We start from the raw sequence: 15,933 nt of genomic DNA, 5'->3' as shown, positions 1-15,933 counted from the left end.
CATTCTTTTCATATCTGAGACTTTTAGGAAATTAAATGCAATGCAGCAGCACTTTCTCTCTTATTGCCTCATAACAGCAAAGAAATTAATCCTCATTTTATGGAAAAGTGCAACTGTTCCTACCTCTAAGATGTGGCCTGAGGATTTGACTAACACTCCATTTTGAAAGGATAAGATATGCCCTGAAAGACAAGCACCAACAATTCAGCAAAACCTGGAAACTCCTCATATCTTGTAACTGCAAATTCAGTGCAGTAGTCCATATTCTAGCATACATTACACAACACCTGAGATAGTTGAAGAGTGAAGGATCTCTGTGGGTAGAGGGGAGGTGGAGGGGCTTGGATGGAGTAAAGGAAGTTTAGTGGGGTGGGTGTGGGTAGGCAGACTTAAGTGTTTTTTTTTTTTTTGCATTGATGTACTGCACTTTGCTTCTTATTACATTTCTTAATATTACCTTTGTGCCCATTACATTATTTAACTTCCTAATGATTTCCTTGTCACAGTCATAATTGTAATGGGATGAATGGATCACCTGGACATTAATAACCACACTAAATTATAGCTATAGCTCATAAACCAGCAGTCAACTACAGGGACATAAGCTCTACATTCTTGAAGGCAATAACTTCCAGCAGCTGTGGGCAGATCTCAGTAACAACACTGGATCTTTCAGTCATGACCCACCCTTCATGTCCACAGGTGAGAGTAGGAACAAAGATTGACTGATAGATCGAGAGCTTCGCCTTCTGGCTAAGATCATCCATTGATCATCCATTGGTCAAAACTTAAGCTTTCAGCCTTCAGAAAAGATTTAGACAGATTTGCCAGCAAACCCTCTCGTCTCTCCTCTTTGTTGTCCATATTGACACTGCAGTGTTTACATAATGCATCAGTTCTGTGAAGCTATAGAAAAAAATTGTGGCGCAAGATGGCAGCCTCAGTGAAAGAGCCCATTGAAAATATAAATGACTATTTCTAAGGTAACATAAACATAAAGATTATTAGTGTCAGTTGATTTAACAATAATAAATAACATACTTATATATAATATATTCAATTTCTGCCAATAAATCCCGGTAAATGTTACACACTGGACCTTTAACTTTTACCAAATGATAAAGGTGAGAGCAGAGTACAGTTTGTCCAAGTGGTGAAACAATATTATTTGATCAGAAGGTCCAGAGTTCCAGAACTTGAAATGTAGCCAAAAGCTGAATGTACATTTGCAGACATTTTGAGTCTGGTCACTATGTTTTGCTTTGAACTCAAGTTTATTTCTGTCAGTATCACTGATTAATCAAAATGCACTATGCCTGTTGGACATATGTAGCTCCTTTTTTGATAACTTAGCTTCAGAAAACATACAAGAGTCTCTCTGATTTGCTTACAGTACTGTTTGTCTACATCCTATATATTTTCCTGCACATTGAGCTCAGGTCTGTTGGTCAATACTCCTGGACAAACACAGTTTTTGTCCCTCCCCCTGGGCAGAGAGCTGTTTTCTCAGCAGTGAAGTCAGTCACTGTTCAGTGGAAGTTTGGTCATGTCTGGACTGCTGGGTGTTCGCCTGCTGCTGCTGTGGGGCAGCGCCTGCCTCTGGCTGCCTGGCCTGGCCCGGGGAGCTCTAGTCATCTCCGGGGCCCAAGAAGCTCTGCAGGTAACTTCACACACTGACCTGTTTGTACTCTGAGCTTTATTTAAAACCACATCATTTTATAGGTTACATTTAGTTTCGCTAGTATTCATATTTTCACTGTGGTGTTTGAATTTTTTTGGCACAATGTTGTTTCATCCTGCTGTTTCAGGAGACCAGAGGAGCTGCCAGATCACTGCAGGTATTTGGTAGAAACTATTCAGAGACAGTTCTTTCATCTTATAATGAAAATATTGTTTACAATTAAATTGCATCTTTCTGCTTATCATTGTTAACTTGGAGTCACTGGTAAATAACTGCATTAATTTGATAACCTAATTAATGATAAGATAATTCATATTATTAAGTATAAAACAACAGTGGCAAATGAAATTGGCTTTGCTCAATTTTACATTTAGATTTTCCAAATCTAAAAAGACTATAATCTCTTTTTTCTTTGTGTTTTTGTCACAGAAAAGAAGTACAGTTGAGGCCACGGTAAGAAAACAATCTGTATCTCAATTGATGATAATGATGATGGAAAAAATATTCAACTCATCTCATTATAAAATTTATTTATCCTGTATGCAGCAGCTCACCATCCCATCAACAGATATCCACAATGAGGAGGAGGGGACAGACATTATTAATCTCTAAACAAGTAACTAAAAGACATACAGTACAGGCTTAAAAATATAATTGTAATTGCTAATGAATACATAAATAAATATATCTAAAAACAATGTGGAAGAGATGTGGACTCAAGTCACATGACTTGGACTTGGTCTAGTTGTAGTATGCCAAAAGTGTGGGTTGCACAAAGAACAGTAAGTCAAGGCTCTGTTGTTAAAATGGTGTCACGTCTGGGGAAGATCAGGTTATGACTGGTTTAGAACTCAAAACTCAAAGTTAAGGAGACTTTAGACTTTTTTTTGACTTGCAAAACCCGCTACCACCTCGGTCAGAAACTATGTAGGCTCTACAAGCCAGCTAAGACAGTAATGAACCTGCTTAGCCTACTTATGATGGCTCAGCAGAAACTCTAATTTCTAATTACTCATTTGAGAAAGAAATGTTGGCTGACTTATCAACTGGAGTGAAAGAAAGAAAGAAAGAGGAACATCATAAGACTCAGTTTGGTTGATTCTAATCCTTAACTTTGTTCCAGGACTCTCTTGTTTGATTATTTTTCTCAATCCTTCTCAAAAAAGCAGTCATTTTAACCTCCTTGAGTATAAATTTAAACTTGACACTGGATCACATTTTAGAGTTTTATGTTTTGGTAAAACAGAATCAAATGTAAAAACTCAACTGAGGTTTAAAGAGAAGTTTAAATTTAATTTAACTAAAGTTAATATAAATGAAAAGTCTGCAACATAATTTCAAGTTAAACCACAACTTAATCAAGTTTAAAAGTGAATCCTTGTTGGTGCAGTAGTGATAATTTTTACAGGGAGGGAGAGCACAGCGACATCCTAAATGAATGGTAGGTTCAACATATTGTTGTCCTGATGACTTTTCACTGTTCAGGCAGTTTCTGCCGTTCTCTGCTGTGGAACCAACAACAGACACTCAACAAAAGATTTAAAGAAGAGAGAGAGAATAACTGAACGAGAGTTTAGTTCTCAAATATCCACATTATCCCTGCTTAGAACATACAGGACCCAGAATGACTCACCCAATCTGTCTCGTCACAGCACTCTCAAAGTGGAATCAGTGACATAACGTCCTTTAAAAAAGATGTTATATATATCTTTTTTTTTTGTTTGTCTTTTGTATTTTTTTTTTGTTTGTTTTGTTTTTGGCACCGGTCTGCTTGAAACAATATCAAAATAGAAGATCTTCCAGTAAGTCGCTGTATGAGAATGCTGTATATGAAGTATTTGTGGTAGGTGTGTAAATCTCTGTCTCTTCCTCCCTGTCTTCCTGCCTCAGGTGGAGGTGTACAGCGTGACGGTGGACTGCACTGTGACGTCTCGATTTGCTCACACTGTCATGACCTCCAAAGCTCTGAACAAAGCAAACACTTCCCAGGAAATCTTCTTTGAAGTGGAGCTGCCCAAGACCGCCTTCATCACCAACTTCAGCATGTCAGTCTGTCTCCACTCTGATTTCCACTATGTCCACTTTCCCATTTGAATTATTACTGTCACACAGTGGAAGTATAGATTTTATTTTTCCTATATTTATATTCTCATGTTGTGTTTATTGTGTATGATTTTACACATTTTAATGCTGCCTGTTTATCTGTATGCTTCTGTTGTCTTTACTGGTTATAGTGTTGTGTTTTATTATGATTTTATTGCATGCTTTTATGTTGAAAAATTTCTATATTGTTTAATTTACAATGCCAAATTATGTGGTGACAGTAAGTTTGTTGTTTTGACAACAGCAACTAGGTGAGAGCCTCAAACTTGTTTGTCTATTGTGGTTCAAAAGGGGTGAGCAGTGAAACTTTCCCACAAGAGACAGTCAGGATTCAAATTTTAAAAATGTATTCACAAAATGTTTGATAAAGCAATGATTCAGAATGTGATATAAAAGTAAAACTAGTAGGAACTGTAGTCAGGACAAGGAGCTGTGTGAAAAGATCAAAAAGTTAAATTTGAATAAATACAAAGTAATAGACTCCTTTTTACTCCACAGACTACTTTTCAAGTCCATTTGTGCTTTGTCTTCCATTCCAGATACTCTGTCATCTTCCCAGTTGTACTCTAAAGCAGATTTTTCTTTTCAATGATGAAGTTAAATTAAGTGAAGTTTCCTTAAGTTGCATCCTGTCATTCTCCATCTTTGTGCCTCACAGGGAAATTGAAGGCAAGGTGTACGTTGGGGAGGTGAAGGAGAAAGAAAAAGCCAAGAAACAGTATGAGAAGGCTGTTTCCTCTGGACAAACTGCTGGACTGGTCAAGTGAGTCAGTCAAGATGAAAACTACATAAACACAGTGTTGCAAGCACAACAATACTTGCTCAAAGAAACATTCAGGTCCCTACCATTGTGCCTGTGGAGCAGGTCACTTTGCTATCTTACACCAGTGTACTTGTTGTTTTTGCCAAATCTGCAAGATAGAAAATGAATTTGCACCTGGTCTGTACAGCCACGGGCGGGAAGTCTGAAAATGAAGGCAAAACGAAGGCGTGGCCCGGCTCACTTGCTATCTTGTGCTCAGTGCATTGGAGTAAAAACCACTTGCACCTTAGACCGGCTAAAACCTGGTAGAAGAGAAATCTGTAGCACAATTGGTCTGTCTGCACAAGATAGCAACTGGCGCGTTTGGCAGGAGCATACACACACACGTCTCCACAATCATGCTGCGTCAGTTCGCCTCTCCTCTCAACTGCACTGTCTCTCCAGGGGAGTTGCATAATAATTATGATGATAGTAATGAATTATAAAATGAAACATAGTTTCAAGGTGCTTCAGTGTAAAACACATCTGCATAACTTTTACAGATCATGCATTGTGTTACTTTTTGCAGGCATTAATGTAAACAAAACTATTTACACACAACGCCTGCTTTGGAGACACCCTGATGTCTCCATACACTGTGCACTCTCATGCTGTCACTTTGCAAACCAGGAGCTCTCTCTTTTCTATTTGTTCCCTCCTGGTGAATCGCCATCATGCTGCCATCGCTTGTGCCCCTGGTGCACCTGATTCTTAAAGGTGATGTGAGCTGACTTTCTGGTTTATTGGGCTGAAGGTTGCCCATGAATTAATCAGGGCACTTGGGCACAGCTGATAGGTGTATCCTGCTGTACACTGCTGGTGCAAGGGGCAGGGCAGGGCAGGATACCCCTGCACCTACATTTTCATAGACTTCCATCAGACTCTGTGATTTATCTCTGTGTTTTATTACAGGGTTTCTGGAAGAAAGATGGAAAAATTTTCAGTGTCTGTCAATATTGCAGCAGGAAGTAATGTAACTTTCATTCTGACATACGAGGAACTCCTTCAGAGGAAACTGGGCCAGTATGAGATTCAGACTCGAGTTAAACCCAAACAACCGGTGCAGGAATTTCAGGTGAATTCATGTTTATGTTCATACCCTGGAGTTCTGGTGATTTCCAGGTGCTTTCAGATATTACACATGAGTTGTTGACCATTTAAATGATTTCTGTGTGTGTGTGTGTGTGTGTGTGTGTGTGCGTGTGTGTGTGTGTGTGTGTTTGTGTGTGTGTGTGTGTGTGTGTGTGTGTGTGTGTGTTTGCTTGTGTTGAAACAGATTGTGACAAACATCTTTGAGCCTCAGGGCATCTCTCATGTTGATGCTCATGCAACCTTCCTCTCCAATGAACTGCTCCCTCTGGTGGAGAAAACTGTCACAGACAAAAAGGTACATGATACATTAGACCTTGTAAGAAGTTAACTCTTCAGCTGCTGTTTACACCTGGTGTTAACATGTGTCTTGGGTCATCCAATCAGAAGTGGACAGCCCTCAGTACGTCAGTACACACCTGGCATTATAGTGAGTCTCCAGAAGTGTCTCAAGTGACCACTTGTGATCAGATCTCGCTGCTGCGCTCTGAAAAGACTAGGGCTATTTTGTCAGCTGACTGTCCATTACTGTCCATTTGGCTGTTCAACTCAGAGATCTGACATCTGATCATTCCTTGTTTAGTTCAGGGCCACACTAAACTCCTATATAAACCTACATGAGCCATGTTTTGCTGGCACTGTCAACTGCCCAGCAGGAGAGACGCTCCATGTTGTGCTGGGATTTTATAGACTTACAAGTCAGTCTCTTAATGTAGTGTCAGTAGTGACTGAGGACAATCTCCCAGCTTTTATTGCTAAAACCTGGTGGAAGAAATATGAGAGTTTTAAATGCAACCACCTTGCATTTAGACGATCAGTCGGCAGCAAGATCTTTGATTGCTGGGTGTCACAGACGAGATGTTTTATAACTGAACTATGAGCAGGATGCACACTTTGACTTTCTCTGTCTGTGTGGAAATCTTATGTTGTTACATCACAGATAATATGTCCGCAATGCATCTTGTGTGCATTCACACCTGTACTCAGAGCTGTCCACTTGTGATTGGATCACCTAACATGTATGTAAACACTATGGATGCACATCATCTCTGATTCTTTGCCTGTTCAGTTCCTGAATCCAAATTCTTCTCCATTTTTAAAAATGACCTTGGTCTCATATCCTTTTCTTCACATTCAGTAAAATTACTGACCCAAGAATTAAGTTTAAGCTGAACTGATAGTGCTGTATCCCACTATCAGGCACATATCTCTTTCTCACCAACAATGGAGCAACAGAGGAAGTGTCCTGGCTGTGATGAAACACTTATCGACGGAGATTTTATCATCAAATATGACGTGAACCGAGCAAAGAGTCTTGGAGACATTCAGGTCTGCTCTCAGTATCTGCTGAATGCTTGTCACATGTAAAACTATACAGATTTACTTTAATGTTGAGTTCTCAGATAAAATTGATGAACTTACAATTAGTTTGAAAAACATGAAATGAATCGACTACGTTTCAGGGAAAACATTTCTTGCAGTTGTAATTTTGCCTTGTTGGTTTTTTATGTATATTCCTGCTCTTTATGCTTCTTGTCCCTTTAGATTGTGAACGGATACTTTGTGCACTACTTTTCTCCACCTGACCTGCCCAGAGTCCCAAAGAATGTTGTATTTGTGATTGACAGGAGCATATCAATGCGTGGACAAAAGATGATACAGGTGAGACACTCTCAAGACTCCTAAGAGATTGATGACCACATTCTGACCTCTGACCTTGTTACTCTTTTTAGACACGAGAGGCAATGCTGGCCATCCTTAAAGACCTCCACGAGGAAGACTATTTTGCCCTCATCCAGTTTGATCACGCGATTGATTCCTGGCAGGAATCACTCACCAGAGCAACCAAGGAAAACGTGGCTCAAGCCATGGTCTATGTCCGAAACATAAACGAACGTGGATGTAAATAGAATATCAAATTACACTAGTTATACAGTTATACAGAGTGTATATATATATACTCTCTCATACTATACACTTTATAATTTGTTTTGTGTTTTCCTTCCAGCAACTAATATCAATGATGCAGTGTTGAGAGGAGTGAGGATGCTGCTGAACGACAGGCAGGACAAGAAACTCCCAGAGAGAAGCATCGATATGATTATTTTACTGACTGATGGAATGCCACACACTGGTGAGCATGCAAAGTGTGTGCTAATAGACCCTTTTGTCCCAGTGTCATGAGTGTGTCACAGTGTTAGCTGGAGGCAAGACAAAGGAAAAACTGGAGGTGAACACGAATCACTTCAGAGTAGTAACAAGTGAAAATGTCATCTTTGGGTGCCAGAAGTGGTAAAGTTTTATCACATACCAGTTGCCACTGCTGTCAAAAAGAACATGGAGACAACTATGATTAAACGTGATGAGACAAAAGGAATGGACTGAGGAGAAAATGCCCAGAAGGGAAATATTCTCACACCTTTTTTCCTTATTAAACAGAAAAATAAAAGTGGTCGTCTTAGTTTTTTTTTGCCAAACTAAATCAGTACAGTTTTTGATGCAGATGACCATGCAGGTGAGCAATAATCCTGCTGGATTAAAATTAAAAGCAAGCCACTTGACCCAGAATGTGTGCTGGAACATTAAGGGGGCATTTTCTTACTTATAAATGTGTTCTACCCATGACAATCAACTTTCTATTATTACACTCATTAATTTAAGCTTATCCATCTTTTCTATAGGTTTACTAGTCAAGTACAGACTCACTGCAGGCTCTGTATAATCTGTATGATATAAAGTAGAGTAGTGTGAGTGCATGTTTGATTGATGTACGTTATATTTAGCATTAAACTTTTGCATGTTGTGTCTGTGCTTTTGAAGGAGAGACTCGCATCCCAAAGATCCAGGAGAATGTGCGTACTGCTATGGGAGGAAACATGTCTCTGTTCTGTCTTGGATTCGGGAATGATGTGGATTACTCCTTCCTGGATGTGATGAGCAAACAAAATAAAGGACTAGCACGCAGAATTTTTGAGGGCTCAGATGCAACACTTCAACTTCAGGTGGAGGATCTGAGCCATAAATGTATTTTTGAGCCAATAGTTTGATTTTTGTCAAAAGCTATGTCATATTTTCCCACAATTCTTTGCTCTGTACTTGAATAAGAGTTGAGCAAGCTTGGTGCCTGGGTAAACTTTGTTCTTTACTGTAAAAACAACATATATTCACTCCTCAAGTTAGCTAATGTAAGCAAAATGCAAGCTAACTAGCTAGCTAAAGATTGATATGAATTAGCAGCAGTTTTGCTGCGTTTTGCCAACATTATCTAATCTGATTTCAGTACAGTACATCAAACATGAAAGAAGAAAGCTGAACGAGGTTCTGCTGGGAATCAGGCTTCTTCAACTGTCATTAGAGCACAGAGCAAAAAGGGTTGGGACTCAGGAGGGGTCGATTATGTAATCACAGTGTATTTATTCCAGGGTTTCTATGAGGAGGTGTCCAGTCCTCTGCTGTTAGATGTAGACCTGCATTATCCTGAAAACACAGTGGACTTCCTGACCAAAAATCACTTCAACCTGTTGTTTAACGGCTCTGAGATCGTGGTGGCCGGTCGGCTGATGGACAACGACCTGGACAATTTCATGGTGGAAGTGTTCGGCCAGGGGGTGAGAAGAAGGATATGGCAGAAATTTAAATAAATGCTGGGGTGGACAGAAGCATGTCTTTATTATTCTATTACTCATCATTTTTTCTATTATTAATTTCTCTGTAGTTTGAGGAAGACTTCGAGGTGCAGGGCCAGGCCAGTGCGGTGGACTGGGACGTGCTGTACCCAGACGAGGAGTACATCTTTGGGGATTTCACAGAGCGTCTGTGGGCATACCTCACTATCCAGGAGCTACTGGAGAAGAGGTTAGTGTCCAACAGTTAATGACTAAAGACAACTTTTATTAATGAGTAAAGACAACTTTTAATAACATTTAATAAGTACCTGATATATAATTAAACCTAATTAAGACGTGTTGACCTGAGAATCGTCAGTGGCCTCCAGATTAGAATATTTCATGTTTTGTCTTAGGAGTGCCAGCCTGTCTGGTGGTTTTATCTTTGAAATTGTCTCATTGGTCTAATGAAAATTTTTTTGTCCATCGTCTGAAAGCTCATGATAATATCTAATAACATTAATTTATGGTCTCTGTGATGGTTTTCTGAATGCTGGTGTCAAATGAGGCAACTTCAGTACATTTTCTTTCTTACAGCAAGAGTGGTGCCACAGATGAGAAAGCCAACGCCACAGCCAAGGCCCTGGACATGTCTCTGCAATACAGCTTTGTCACGCCTCTCACCTCCATGGTGGTCACCAAGCCTGAAACTGAGGACGGTACAGACAGTCCTCTCATTGCTGACAAGCTGACTGAAGGTACGGGAGGAAAGACAGGGTTAAAAAACTGGGCAGGCTGTTCTGAGCATGGCTGCTGTTAAGCTTTTTCCCTGTAAAACAAAACCTCAATACATTCAGAAGCAGCACTCGCTGTTGAATTAATCTTTTCAGCATATTATTTCCCTTGACTTGACTGTACCAACAGAGGTTGGTGTTCCAGTTTGAACTGTGGAATTTACTCAGTTGTTTTTGTCCATCTGTGTTTTGACAGAACAAAGACAACTGGCAGAGAGAGGGAGTAAGACGGTCATTTTTACCATATACAGTATCATAAAAATACATCAATTTACTGTATTTGTTTTTAACTTGAATTTTATTGTTCTTGTAGTAGCACAAGGCTATCGACCTCCACCTGTAATGCACACGACTTCCTATCAGGCACCACCCACATATTTTGGTAAGTACATTTTCAGAAATGTTAGCTGTATGGCAATGTCAGTCTACTTAGACATTTACATTAATATTAACAAATTAACATTACCAATATTCCTCAGAGGATAAATCCTAATGGGTTTGCTGATCTGCTGACTTTTCATTTAGTCCCACCAGCAGGTCGAATATGTCAGTGTTTGCGTTTGGCACAAATCTGATACAGATATAAATTGTTCCCAGATTCCCACAAAATCTCACTGACTTTTCTGATAGCCTAACTTTTCATCTAATCCCTCTACAAAGTCGTCATTCTTGATTTTCATTAAAATGTTCATATTAACACGAGTATCAATGTGTGTCAAAGTTCAGGCATTTCATTTACTGTACACAGTGGTGGACAGTAATGGAATACATTTACTTGAGTACTGTACTTAAATATATTTTTTGAGTATCTGTACTTTACTTGAGCATTTGTCTTATTTTGGAAAATCATGACTTTCACTCCTCTACATTTCAAAGACAAATATTGTATCATTGTCATTGCACATTGTACTTTTGTAAATCAACTATGACCATGTTTGCATGCTTTATGTTAGCATCAGGCTCAAAGCACCACTGTGCCTAAATACATCCCCGCAGAGCTGTGTTGTTAAAATGTTGTCATTAGCATGTTGAGCCAATACTGTATCAACACCAAAGTTGTATTATTTTTATTTATTGCTGTTACTACAACTACTCTGGTGTCCCCTGCAGTGGACGGAGACCCTCATTTCATGATAGAGCTGCCAGACAGAGATGACGCTCTGTGCTTCAACATCAACAATAAACCAGGAACCATTTTCAACCTGGTCAGAGACCCAACATCAGGTCAGTCCTGGTTATCATCATGACTTTCTTATTGCTTGACAAGTGTAAGATGTGGTTCCTGGTGTCTTTTTTAACCTTAGCTTTGTTGTTTATTTTATACAAATGTGTCCTATTTGTAGACCAAGATGTTGGACACTGCTGACGCTAGTCTCTCTCCTTACAGTTGAGCATTATCTTTAAGTTTACTGAGACACATCACTTGACTGTGAAACTGAAACACAAATCAATTAAAACAATATCCATGAATACAGGCTCTTAGAACATATAGTCTGTTAACCCAAATTATCATTACAGAAATCAAGCTAAGTACATGTATACAGACGCCATTAAACAATTTTCACATCTAGGCTACATGATCTACAGACTATAGTCGACTGCAGCTAAGCTAACAGATTTGCTTCATGCTAAGAAAATTTCCCAAATCTGTATAAAATGAACAATATTCCACAATCACAATAGATGAATCAAGACAAAAATATAAGAAAAAAATTATGGCCTTTGATAGCCTCAGTGTACAGAATAAAATGTCTTTACACAGAGCACAGAAGATGTGAGCGACCTGTGGCGTCGGCCATGTGCTTCCCTACGAAATACTGATGTGTGGTTTATGAGAGAAGACAAGGCAAGATCCTGTGTCACTCAGAGTCGTCTATAAGACTGTCAATAAAAACTGTTAATTGAAAAGTATTTGTGGAAATGTACCAGGTTTATTACTGTCTTAATCAAAGCAACTACTTTGGCGCTTGTTTCAAGACAGTGCTGCTCTCTCAGCCCAGAGCCTGCTCCGCCTGCAGGACTTTCACACAGGCAGTCAGTACTTGTTCAGCTCAAAGCCACTCCCCGCTCTAATCACTCACTCGCTCACACCTGAGACCCGCCTTGAGCCGCATGAATCCCTCAGTCACCCACAAGTTCCTTGCCACAACCATTAAATGTCCATGAATGAGCGTCACAGCCACCATGAGATGACTTATTTATTTATCAGAATTTGGTCCATTAACATCTAGAAAGTCTAGACGGGCTGCATGATTAAAAGTATTGTATCCCATTCAAGTTGGAGGAGCACTTAAGTGGAAGTCTCTTGTGCGTCTGGGTGCTGGAGCCAGTGGGGGCTCTAAGTGACTGACTTGGTGACTGAAATGATTTGAAAACCTGATTCTTTTAAGTGACTGACTCATACAAGCTTGATTCAATGACAAAAGTTAAGTTTTTTCCATCTCTACTACTAACAAAAGTGAAACTTAACTTTAGACTAAAACTGCATTTTCACTCTGTGTTACTAGATGGCAGCATTAAACTGAAAAATATGGAATAGATAAATTTATTTATTATATCATGTCATACAGAGACCATGACACAGTAAATCATTCTCTGCAGTTAAACAGTGAATGACTGAATCCTGTGTTGTTTCTTCAGGGATTTTGGTCAATGGCCAGATCATTGGAGACAAGAAGATTCCCCCTGATGGTAAAATTAACACCTACTTTTGGCGTTTTGGCATCGTCCACCAGACTCTGGGGGTGAGGCTGGAGGTGAGCACTCAGGACATCTTAGTGTTCCAGGATGGCAAAAAGGTCAAGCTGCTGTGGTCTGACACAGCTGGTCTCAAAGGACCCAAGTGAGTGGCTGCACCATCACATCTCCTTCAGTAAAAGAGAATTATATATCCCTCCATGTCAGTACCATGAAATAACTTATAACATCCAGTTTATTATAAATAATGATTATCTTCTCCTCCAGCGTGGATCTTCACTTGACCAAGGATCGCAGCCTAACAGTAACTCTGAAAGATTCAGTCAAGTTTGTCATCCTGCTACACAAAGTGTGGAAGAAGCACCCATACCACCGGGACTACTTGGGTTTCTACACCCTCGACAGCCACCTCCTGTCCCCTTCTGTTCACGGCCTGCTAGGTACAACATGACACACATGTCAGACAGTAGATTACATGGTTTAATAGCAGGTGAAATCAAACCAAGAGTAGAATAGAATTGGTCCAATTTGATATTAAGAGGAGTGCTTAATATGCTTCAAATAACACAATTTAAAAGTATTGCATATTGCAGTGCCAGCCCACGCAGAATTTCACCTCATTCTGTACACACTGGGGAGAAGTATCATCAAATCAGATCAAATCTGTTAAAGACATTCAAGCAGCTATAACTGACATTTTTATATCAATACAATAAATGACAATATGAAAACAGCATGAAAAAACAGAGAATTATTGAGCAAATCTCAGCTTCATGAGTTTAAGCTTATAGTTTAGCTGGATGAATGAAGGTTTACTGCCCATACAGATATTTCTAATGCACAAGGAGCAGAAAAAGACATCAGTGACACAGAATAATACAGAAAATCAGCATCATATGAAACAACACAGAAACATCATAAAAAGCATCAATTTGGGAAACTCATAAAGGACATTAAATGCAGTTTGAGTTGGTGCCAAATTTAGACCATGTGGTCACTTGACTACCTTAAGAAGGACTGTGGCACAATGAATTCTGGGAAAATTAAAACCTTTTTAATAAAATCAAATAAAAAAAAAAACACATCACCACTTAGCTCTGTTTCCCCCGGCAGAAAATATGTCTTTCGGAGGAATTCAACAGTAACAAAGACATTTTACCTGGAAAGTTTAGTGAAGAGTGTAACAATATGGAAAAAAAAATTAAGATATAAAATTTAAATACAAGAGGTAAAGAAATCATTTCCATCCACAAATTGTGAGCGATGTTTTCCTTTTTTGTTGTTGGGTGCTCCTGATCAGTTGGGGCTCTGGTTGTTACCATGGTAACATGAGTCAACCTGGAGGTAAGGTGTCTAATTTTTGTGGCTCACAGTTGAAATGGTCTCACTTACAAGAGACTAATCTATGAGCAAGATTAATGCTAGTCTAGTTCATGAAAAAAGTTACTGTTTCTGAAACTGGCCCCATTTGTTCTTGTTTTGTACAGACCATCCCACCCAAACACTGAATACTCAAGGTCAATAAATATTCTGAATAAAGGTCTTGTAAAACAGGGTCAGCGTAGATCTGTCCACATTAAAACTTCTGAGCTTCCTTAAAAAGTACAGACGTTGTTGAGGCTTTGCAAACAGGGCATTGGTGTTAGCACTCCATGACAGTTTGCTTTCAATAATAGTGCCCACTTAATTTGAATTTAATTTAACTTAATTTTTGTACAATTATCCTGATTCCTGAGCCTTACACAATCAATGGTATACAGTGGGAGCAACAAAGGTGACATGACAAGCATGTGGTACCTCAGTGTCATTGTTGATGACAGATGAGTGTCCTCTGTGAACATGAACATACTGATGTCCCTCCAGCCTATTTTGATTCCCAAATTGTTGTGTTGTCATCACCCCTTAGTGATTCATACAGATGTGCGTGGTGCCTGTCAATAGAAAACCCAAACATTTTATGGTGCATAACATTATCATGTGTGTGACATGTGTGACATACTAAGTAAAGACCCAAACATGGTCTTGAGAGAGCAAGATTTGACTTATTTAACTGTGTTTTTGCATCAGAAAACGCTGAAGTGGTAAAAAATATTCTAAATATAGCACACACTCGAAGTGATATAGATTTTTTAAGTGGACCTTTTATGAGTGGCTAAAATACTTTATGTTGCCAACCTGGTTCACAGCAGTATATTGCTTTGCTTCCATGCTGGTACTCTCTCTGCTTCTCCAAACTGTGTGTGCCATCTACTGTTAATGCACTAACTATCAATAAGTACCCCATACGAGCTGACATCAAATCATCTGAAATATCCCTTTAGATAAAATGATTGTGTTCTTGTGTGTTCTTTAACCGAAAGCAGATTTTAACAGACGTCTGCATTAATCATCTTTCTTCACAGAGTATAAACAGAGGGATACTTAGACACATAAGATCAGCTCAGTGACTTTACTCCAGTTTATCACTGGTGAAGAGATAACAAGGCCAGAATGATTACACTTTGAAGTGATACTTACTTTAAATGTTGGGTCGTCCTCCAGGTCAGTTCTACCATGGCATTGAATATGAGGTGACAGACCTGCGTCCAGGTGAGGTCCCAGAGAAACCAGACGCCACCATGTTTGTCAAAGGACGGGAGCTCAATGTGACCAGGTAAACTACATGTCTCAGTAAAGCGTCTGCATGTAATGTGAGTGCAAATAAAAAGGAGCTCTTAAAATATAATTTGGTCTACATGACATGTCTGTCTCTGTCACAGAGGCTGGCAGAGAGACTTCAGGAGGGACGTGAAGAATGGAGAAAATGTCCCCTGCTGGTTCATTCACAATAATGGAACAGGCCTCCTCGATGGAGAGGAATCAGACTACATTGTGTCTGGTCTTTTTAAAACATTTTAAAAAACAGGTTGCACATCAGTGTCATACAATAAATATTCAAATCTGCCTGTATTTACACCATGGATACTCTTTACATCATGTACTCAACAGAAAACAGGCTTCACTCGCAGCATTGTATGCACAGTTTCACAGTTTCTATCAGTGTAATTGCTGGAATCATAAGAATGACAAGTAGCTCTGTCCCAAAATAGTGGAAAGTGTTGGGAGACAGTCTCAGAGTCTCAGCAATCATTTGTATGGAAATAAAGATGGACTCAAGCTGGA

General features: G+C 39.3%; 1 protein-coding gene across 1 annotated transcript; it reads left to right on the top strand.

Annotated features, from left to right (window-relative positions):
* The first annotated feature begins 1,512 nt into the window (after positions 1 to 1,512).
* On the top strand, positions 1,513 to 15,933 carry LOC146331267 (inter-alpha-trypsin inhibitor heavy chain H3-like). The gene is made up of 22 exons (XM_084729046.1): positions 1,513 to 1,660; positions 1,809 to 1,838; positions 2,111 to 2,134; positions 3,572 to 3,726; positions 4,443 to 4,547; positions 5,499 to 5,661; positions 5,863 to 5,973; positions 6,876 to 7,004; positions 7,221 to 7,337; positions 7,409 to 7,577; positions 7,684 to 7,809; positions 8,496 to 8,677; positions 9,098 to 9,283; positions 9,391 to 9,530; positions 9,878 to 10,038; positions 10,271 to 10,297; positions 10,388 to 10,456; positions 11,185 to 11,298; positions 12,715 to 12,916; positions 13,039 to 13,211; positions 15,313 to 15,424; positions 15,531 to 15,933. The coding sequence occupies exons 1-22, from the start codon at positions 1,547 to 1,549 to the stop codon at positions 15,667 to 15,669; spliced, it is 2,748 nt and encodes a 915-aa protein (XP_084585172.1). The 5' UTR covers positions 1,513 to 1,546; the 3' UTR covers positions 15,670 to 15,933.

Source organism: Lutjanus erythropterus, chromosome 2, assembly GCF_056507025.1.
Source record: "Lutjanus erythropterus isolate fLutEry1 chromosome 2, fLutEry1.hap2, whole genome shotgun sequence".
NCBI lineage: Eukaryota > Metazoa > Chordata > Actinopteri > Lutjaniformes > Lutjanidae > Lutjanus > Lutjanus erythropterus.
The sequence above is the reverse complement of the archived record's forward strand: the minus strand, read 5'-3'. Positions and strand labels throughout refer to the sequence as shown.

Bases quoted from the DNA above. Each gene is read 5' to 3' on its own strand.
- LOC146331267 (XM_084729046.1), top strand. From the start codon at position 1,547: ATGTCTGGACTGCTGGGTGTTCGCCTGCTGCTGCTGTGGGGCAGCGCC. The intron at 5,974-6,875 runs GTACATGATACA...TCCCACTATCAG, and splicing joins AAACTGTCACAGACAAAAAG to GCACATATCTCTTTCTCACC. The intron at 7,578-7,683 runs GTAAATAGAATA...TTTTCCTTCCAG, and splicing joins AAACATAAACGAACGTGGAT to CAACTAATATCAATGATGCA.